The following is an 8,334-nucleotide window of genomic DNA, read 5'->3' on the forward strand; positions in this document are numbered from 1 at the left end:
GCTCCCCGATTTCTCCTGGTGAATCGAAGGGCAACCCAACAGATCGCAGGACAGGAAGCAAATATGCCCTGCTGACAAAGAGCTTAGCACATAGTTCAGGCAATGCTGCGGCACAACAAGGAGCGACGCATAAATGTGCGACATGTAAAAAAGCAAGGATAGCAGAGAAGGCGTGCAGGTGAGCACGCACCTGGAGAGATGTCACCTGGTTCTAAATCGATGTTTGCTTTTGCAGAGAGGCGCCAGTCCTTTGTCAAACAGAGTCAGGGCAAGGAAATCCTGAGGGAGGCAGTGGAGCAAGTGGGCCCTGCTCACCCACTTTGGCCTTTCGAGTCACACCACCCCTTGCAGACCCTCTGAGCGACTCATCTCTCAGGCTTCCTCCAGCTCAGTTTCGCTCTGTCCATTCCCCACCCCACCCCACCCTTCACCTCTCTCGTCCGACCACCTAGAGGAGAGTCGGATAGCTTTTGGGCTGCATGAGCTCTGAACCTCCAACTGGGGCGGCGGCCATGGAGACCCCTCGACACCATCCCCCGCTCGCTCCATTCCATGTTTATCCAGTCGCCATCAACAACAACGAAAAGGGAGGGTGGGCCATGCAGAAAACAAAAATCTGGGCTGGGCCTCGCCAACGGCCCCTCCGCTTAGTAGGAGTTCTCCAGCTCCGGCTGGTTGGCCTTACTGCCCCTGGCCCTGGAGAGACGTGGCTTTTTGTTCTTCTGGGGCCGGGCGGCCTCTTTGCTGAAGTCCTTGAGCTGGGAGCGGTTGTGGTAGCGGGTGTAGCGCTTGCATTTGCAAGCGGTGACGGCTCTGATCTTGATAGTCCGCAGCTCCTCGTCGGGGCAGGCCAGCTGGATGCGCTGGGAGCGACTGTGCGCCGGGATGCAGCGGTAATCCAAAGCGTTCTGCCGCCACCATTTCCCCTTGCCAATGGAGTTGGGGAGGAGGTGGGAGGGCAGGCACTGGCCGGAACAGACCAGCTCCCTGAGCGGCTTGACGCTGCGGCACAGACCGTCGGTGATGTAGCGGGTCGAATATGTTTCCCGGCAACTGAACTCGAGTGGTTCTAAGAGAGAGAAAAGGATGGGTTGTTTTTTGTGGAATATCCAGCATGCTTAAGTCGAGTTACTGCATGAAGGGGTTAATACCATAGAGTTAGCTGCCCTGTCAGGCTCAGCTAGGTCACTTCCCCTCACCTTGGGAGGAGGGTTATCAAGCCTATTGTTTCCCCTTAGTAGCCCCACCAACTACTAGGATCTTTGGGCCTGCACACTTTTGGATTTTGTCCCATATACCACCAGTATGCAGGCAGCATCCACCACTTCCCCGAAAGGAAATGCAGGCTTCGATCTTGAAAATATTCCACACCTACCCACATGGCACTAGATGCTCTGAATGAGCACAAAACCAGCCGTCAAAGTCTTCAATGGATTCTATTGACTTTTGGATCTAATTCCTATTTGGCAGGAGTCAAGTAGAGTTTTCTACGCACCACTAAAGTTCTGGCCAATCGTTGAGCTCACCTGACAGGGCATCAGTTTGTCTGTTCCAAATTCAGAAAAACAACAGCTGTACCACTGGGATGTCCCACTTGAGACCAATGGAGGGCACTCACACGGCTGAATGTTCTTTCATTAAAAAAGCCTTAATACATTAAAAATATGTGGAGTGGGAGGAGTAGTGAGAGATTGCCTGGAACCCGCTACAGACTAACTGTAAACCACTTGGAGTCCCCCCCTCTTGCAATTAGCAATATATACATTTTATTAAACCCACCTGCATGCTGAAGTGGCACCACCCAGAAACAGGTTTGCCACCTCCTCACCTGCTATGGCAGAACTAGGCCTTAGGCAGATTTACAGGACCTTGGAGAGCTCCTGGGGGGAGCAGGTGTTGCTCCAACAATGACCAGATGTCAACAGGGAACTTTAGTAGCGGAATAGTTTTGCTGGGTGTCTGTCTGCTCCCACTTCTTAGCTGGCAGGAATTGAAGCTGGCCACTTCTTGATCAGGAGATCACAGGGGAGTCACAGAGACCTTGGTGACTGTGAGTGAGGGGGTGTGAATTCCTATTCCTTGCTTGTAGAATATGAACCCCTGTTCTCCAGGGCAGAACAAAACATCGTAGTGAAACTTAAAGGTAAAGGGATCCCTGATCATTAGGTCCAGTCGCGGACGACTCTGGTCATGTGAACAGCATGACTAAGCCGCTTCTGGCGAACCGGAAGAGCGCATGGAAACACCGTTTACCTTCCCGCCAGAGTGGTACCTATTTATCTACTTGCAGTTCGTGCTTTTGAACTGCTAGGTTGGCAGGAGCTGGGGCCGAACAACGGGAGCTCACTCTGTCATGGGGATTCGAACCGCCGACCTTCTGATCGGCAAGCCCTAGGCTCTGTGGTTTAACCCACAGCGCCACCCGCGGAGTGAAACTTGGATGGCTGTAAATGTTTAGACAAATTCCTGGAGGATAAGGCTATAAATGGCTACTAGTAGGTATGATTCTCCAGCATCAGAGGTGGTGTGTTTCTGAAAACTAGTTACTGGGGAGAGTGTTGTCACACCCAGGACCTGCTTGTCGGCTTCCTATAATCATTTGGCTGGCCCCTGTGAGAACAGGATGCTGGACTAGAGTAATCTTTGGCCAGATCCAGTGGGGCTCCTCTTGCATTATTAGAGTCTCTTTGTCAAGAGGGCCCCATAGATTTTTCTCCCTTAGACTGGCTCCCAGCTAATTTGGAAACTGTGGGGTCTTAGGACGCAATCTCTGGCTTGCATTTTTGCAGGCCTCTGAGTAATAGGACAGCACAATGCCTATCCAGAAATTGGACTCAGCAAAAACTTCGGTGTAACTCACAAAAAAAGGGAAGGGGATCATTCAGGGAGAATGTGAAGCCGTTGGGGCTGCGAAAGATCCAAGCAACCCCCACCAACCCCTTTAACAACAACAAAAATCAGCAAGGAGGAGTGACATGCAGATAGGCTACACAAAGGATTAGTTTCTAAAAGGGGAGCTGTTCTGATAACAGAGAGGAACAGGTATGGTTATGACCCAGAGGAAGGACATTCTAGAATTGCTTGCTCAGCCTAATTTCAGGAAGGTGACTGTTTCCTAAGCAAAGTATGAGCTTCCCCCCTTGCGACAGAAGCAGGAAGTGGGCTGATAATCCGAGACAGACCATGGGAAGGAGCCCGCGAGGGTGCCAACTTCTCATGCGGTTGTTGGTGACAAGATCCCACAGACACACATTGTCAGAGGGCCTCGAAATACAGCCGCATGCTCCGGGCCAAGCGAGAAGTCACTTTCGTTGCAAGAATAGCAACGGCACCTGCTTTTGTTTATTTTTTAAATTTAGAACTTGGCATTGTGGGGAGGGGGGCATGATTTTCATCAGGACCACAGGGCGTAGGGAGGGGATGTTTGAGCCTACCCTCCCCAGCTGCAGTCCTGACAGGGACCCCCCTCCTCTGCACACACAAGTGAAAAAGAGAACGAGGCTCCTGGACCTCCATGTAGCTACAAGCTTGTCGTGGAAAGCCTAACCAAGTATATGGTTCTGTTCTAGGGTACAAGACAGCTCAGACCTTGATCCTCCAACTCTATGATTCTAACCCTTGTCCTCTGGTGATTGAGGTGAGGACAGGATCCTGTGGGTTGCCACCAATACTGGTCCTACTCAGAGTAATCCCATTAAAGGACACGGCTCACTTTGGTTCATTAATTGCAACGGGTTTGCTCTTACTTGGATACAACCCTGTGCAGTAGGATTTTTTGCAATTATATGGAAGTAAGGATTTCCCACACACACACACACACACCGGCGTTTTTAGAAGGGGCTCGATCCCACCACCCTGAGATTAAGAGTCTCACGCTCTACGGGCTCAGCTATTCCAAATCCAGTCTCCATTTCCAGGTACATTTCTGGGTGCTTCAGTCCAGGTCGTGGAGAAAAGGGGAACTTTCAAACGCTGGCAACCTCAAAACGGAATGAGTTACATCTAGGGGTCCCCAAAGGCTTCGTTTCCACCAGCTCTCCCTCTCATATTTTACAATGGGACCAAAATAAAGGGGAAACAAACAGTAGATTTGTTTTCCCCATCTGCAAACTGTTGGAGTCGGAATTACTTTATGAGTAAGACCCCCCTTCTCTCACCCTATCGTGGCACAGCACAGATCTCATGCACTCATCTGTTACTCATGCACAGATCTGTTTTTCAGGTGAAGTAGCTCTGTCTGTCAGTCAGTCCTTCCCTCCCAGCCTGCCATTTCTAGCAAGTTTATGGGGAGCAGCCTTCTAGTTTGGCACGGGACATTGCAAAGAGCACCACAATGTAGTTCGTAAGGATTGGGAAATAGGCTGTTTTTGGTTTTTCCAATCTCCGGATCTCCACATCGGTTTGCATTTTTTTTTCCTCATGAAAATCCACCAGCATTTTAGTGCAAATATTTCCCAAATGTGTTTCTTTTTCTTTTGCAAAAAGTTTCCCCTAATATAATGCATTTTCGTGTCTTATTTTCACCAACATATGACTTTCTATGCACATTTATCTTTTAAAAAATTATCATTTTTTGCACTTACAAAAATGGACATTTACCCTAGTATGTGCCCTTTGTACACATTACTTAGCTGAAGAGCAACCCCGCAAAATTCAGAGCGGTGCAAATTTTAAAAACTTCCTATGTTTCGCATCTTGTTTTTTAGAGGATGTGAATTAAGCAGGTTCACCTTTAAATGCAAATTGAATCCAATTTCTCATCCACTCCTAGAGGTCAGAACACCATACTGTCTCATTGCAAAACCTGTAAATAGAGCCCTAGTTGAAGATATCATCCCTCAATACTCAGTGTTCGCGGGTCATATTCCAGGACAAATTGCTACCTTCTTAAGAGCATTTCCACACATGTCCTTTGGCAAGTGTTCCTGTTACGATCTAATCATTGGTCGTGCAGGACAGGAAGCAGAGGAGACATGTTTGCAATGTCAACAAACATTCTGGCCGAATAGGATTTGTGTTTTAACAAAATCTGGTCAAAACGAAAGCCACTTTTAAGTCTCACGGATGAAAATGGCTACAGGGGGATCAAATGGCTGTAAAAAAAATTATTGGCCCGTGAAGTGTGAAAGCTTTCGTGTTACACAGAGCTCCATTGCTAGGGGACAGTTCTTGGCTGTATGTAACAAGCAAGGCAGATTACAAGAGGCAGAAGGTGTGGTCTTGAAGGCACATTGTGTTGCAGGGACCTTCCTGAAACAAGGCAAGTCAGGATATAGTCCTGGAAGACCACGTGGGGCTATCCTAGTCCCAAGGAATGGTCTGAAGGCAGGTTGTGCTGCAGCCTTCATGAAGGCAAGCAGATAGCTCAGTTGGTAGAGCATGAGACTCTTAATCTCAGGGTCCTGGGTTCAAGACCCACTTTGGGCGAGAGATTCTTGCATTGCAGGGGATTGGACTAGATGTTCCTCATGGTATACCTTCCAACTCTTCTATGATTCTGTACGGATCTGTATCTGACCAGTGCCTGGGTGGGAGACCACCTGCGAAGACTGCGCAATGCTGCCTTTTGTAGCGTAAATTAATGTAATTCCTAAAAAGTCATTTCAGGAGCCAAGTCACTAAATCTTTAGCACTTGTGGTGGGGTGGGACCATAGCTCAGGGGAGAAAGCACATACTCTGAATGCCAAGCCCTCCAGGTTTGGTTCCCAGCTCCTTCCTCCAGGGAAAGGATCTCAGGTTGCAGGGGAAAGGTCCATTGCTTAGAAGCAGAGTAATTGCTTTCCTCCTAAGTGCAATTCCGAGCATCCCTGGACAGCTGCTACTGGTCCATGCGAACAGTGCTTAGCTAAATGAGCCAACGGTCTGACTCTGTAGAGGGCAACTTCTGCTGTTCCTTCAGCTAATGGGAGATACCTCTGCCTTCACCTAGAGACCCTGGAGAGCTCCTGCGAGGCGAAGCTCCCACATAGCTCAGCTGGTAAGAGCACAAGACTCTTGATCTCAGGGTCGTGGGTTCGAGCCCCACATTGGGCAGAAGATTCCTGCATTGTAAGGGGGTGGAATTAGATAACCCTTGGGGGGGGGTCCCTTCCAACTGATGATTCTATAAAAACGAAAACCAGGGGTGATGGCACCTGTCGGCTTCCAGATCTTGATGGACTCCAACTGCTATCATCCGGGACCACTAGGATTGATGGGAGTTGGAGTCCAACCACATCTGTGTGACCACAGGTTTCCCCTTATCCATGGAACAACATCAAACGTGTGCGCTAACCTGCAGCAAACGGTACCTGCTTGCTCTGCTACAACAGCCAGCTAGGGATGCCCACAAACCTGAGAACTAGAAGAGGTTGCTTTCTCTCTGTATATATATTTATTGTTTTCCTTACCTGTCCTGCCCAGGGCAACTTGCAGGTGCCTCTCTCCTTGTTGCGCCCGGTTGTTCATGGTGTCGTTGTCACTCTGGATGTACGGTTGCTCGGCCGGCGGCTCGGTATTCTCCGGGAAGTCGGGCACGATCTCCGTGGCATCGTTTTTAAGCACTTGCCAGCCTCGCCCAGAAGGGAGGAAGACTTGGAAGAAGATGCAGAAAGAGCACAGAGCCTGAGACGTCTGCATGTTCAGACCAGGCAGCAGTGGGGAAGGCTGTGGGAGGGATGCCTTTCGGTCTTCTTGTCCTCTTGGAGCCTAAGCGATGCAAAACCAAGGCCTCCTTTTTAAATTCCTTCTTAGAAACCGGCCAACCAATGGCTGGGGAGTGGGAGGGGCCAGGGGTGTGTAGGGGTGTTGAGTGGGGTGTTTGAAGATTCATTCATGCCAATTTGTCTGTGGAGAGAGAGAGAGAGAGAGAGAGAGAGAGAGAGAGAGAGAGAGAGGGATTTGTGCGGAGCTGCGGTTGGAGCATCTACAAACTCTATTTATCCTCACTCACCCAAGCTTTTCTTGCTTGCTTCTTTCAAGGAAAGAAAAACTGGCAAGGCAAGGACCATGAGTGGGTTGGCGTGGTCTGTATAGATCTGCCAGACATTTCTCCCGCCACTTGGACAAAAAAAAAAAAGTGAAATAAAATAAAATAAAATAAAATTATTTTTTGGCTGCCTGGACTTCAGCGAGTTTTCTGAACGGTTCAGAGCTTAGATTTCAGAGTGTCCCGATCATAATCCTAGAACTGAGAAGTATGAAGGGGTGGGGAAACCGTGTTAGGAAAACTGCACACAAACCGAGACTGGAAAATTGGTACACCTACGATACCATGTGCTCGACATAGCTCTCTAGAGACAATCCAACCCAATCTGACAGGCAATTCTCCTATTTAACAAAAGTCTCCTTCTGACCCGAGGGTCCTGATCGATGATGATTTTTAGCAGAAATTCCACCTGGTGTCAGAGGAGAGAAATTCCCAAGGGGTTAAGAATATAAAACAACAGTAAGAATACTGGAAGCGGCCTTATATTCATAGAATCGTAGAACTGCAGAGTTGGAAGGGAGCCCCGAGGGTCATCTAGTCCAACCCCCTGCAATGCAAGAATCTCAGCTAAAGCATCCATGACAGATGGCCACCCAACCAACCTCCGCTTTAAAAACCCTCCAAGGAAGGAGAGCCCACCACTTCTCTGTTCTGCTCTGCAATTACTGTCAGAAAGTTCTTCCCCGTGTTTAGTCAGAATCGACTTTCTTGTAATTTGAAGTGATGGGTTCGAGTGCTGCCCATATTGAGTCAGAGCTTTGATCTATCTGGCTCAGTGCTGTCTGCACTGATCGGCAGCAGTTCTCCAGGGTTTCAGAAAAGGACTCTTTCCCAACCCTACTGAGAGCCACCAGGGAAGCAGATGTTCTACCGCTGAGCAATGGCCCCGTTCTCCAAAGAGGAGTTCTGCTGGGCCAGACCCATGGTCCAGCTCCTGTTTCCAGCCTCCTATTTCTCACAATGACCAACTGGACGTGCTTCTGGGAATCCACTCTTAATTAAAAGAATTTTTAATCGTCTTGATTTCTTATTCCTCCGGCGAGTTTCGCCATTTCTGCATATTCCAATAGTTTTTGCTTTCCACTCTACAATGGCTCCCAGTACGTTTCCGAGCACAATTCAAAGTGTTGGTGCTGACCTATAAAGCCCTAAATGGCCTCGGTCTTGTATACCTGAAGGAGCGTCTCCACCCCCATCGTTCAGCCCAGACACCGAGGTCCAGCTCCGAGGGCCTTCTGGCAGTTCCCTCACAGCGAGAAGTGAGGTTGCAGGGAAGCAGGCAGAGGGCCTTATTGGTAGTGGCAGCCGCCCTGTGGAACGCCCTCCCATCAGATGTCAAGGAAATAAACAACTATCTGACTTTTAG

At 49.1% G+C, this 8,334-nt stretch overlaps 1 protein-coding gene across 1 annotated transcript; it reads right to left on the reverse strand.

Moving 5' to 3' along the window:
* On the reverse strand, positions 1 to 6,800 carry SOST (sclerostin). The gene is made up of 2 exons (XM_033170930.1): positions 6,391 to 6,800; positions 1 to 1,069 (listed from the first exon to the last, which is right to left on the reverse strand). Exons 1-2 carry the CDS (start codon positions 6,617 to 6,619, stop codon positions 648 to 650), a joined length of 651 nt encoding a protein of 216 aa, XP_033026821.1. The 5' UTR covers positions 6,620 to 6,800; the 3' UTR covers positions 1 to 647.
* Between the last annotated feature and the right edge of the window lie 1,534 nt (positions 6,801 to 8,334).

The sequence above is a fragment of the Lacerta agilis genome, chromosome 14 (assembly GCF_009819535.1).
Source record: "Lacerta agilis isolate rLacAgi1 chromosome 14, rLacAgi1.pri, whole genome shotgun sequence".
Classification (NCBI taxonomy): Eukaryota; Metazoa; Chordata; class Lepidosauria; order Squamata; family Lacertidae; genus Lacerta; species Lacerta agilis.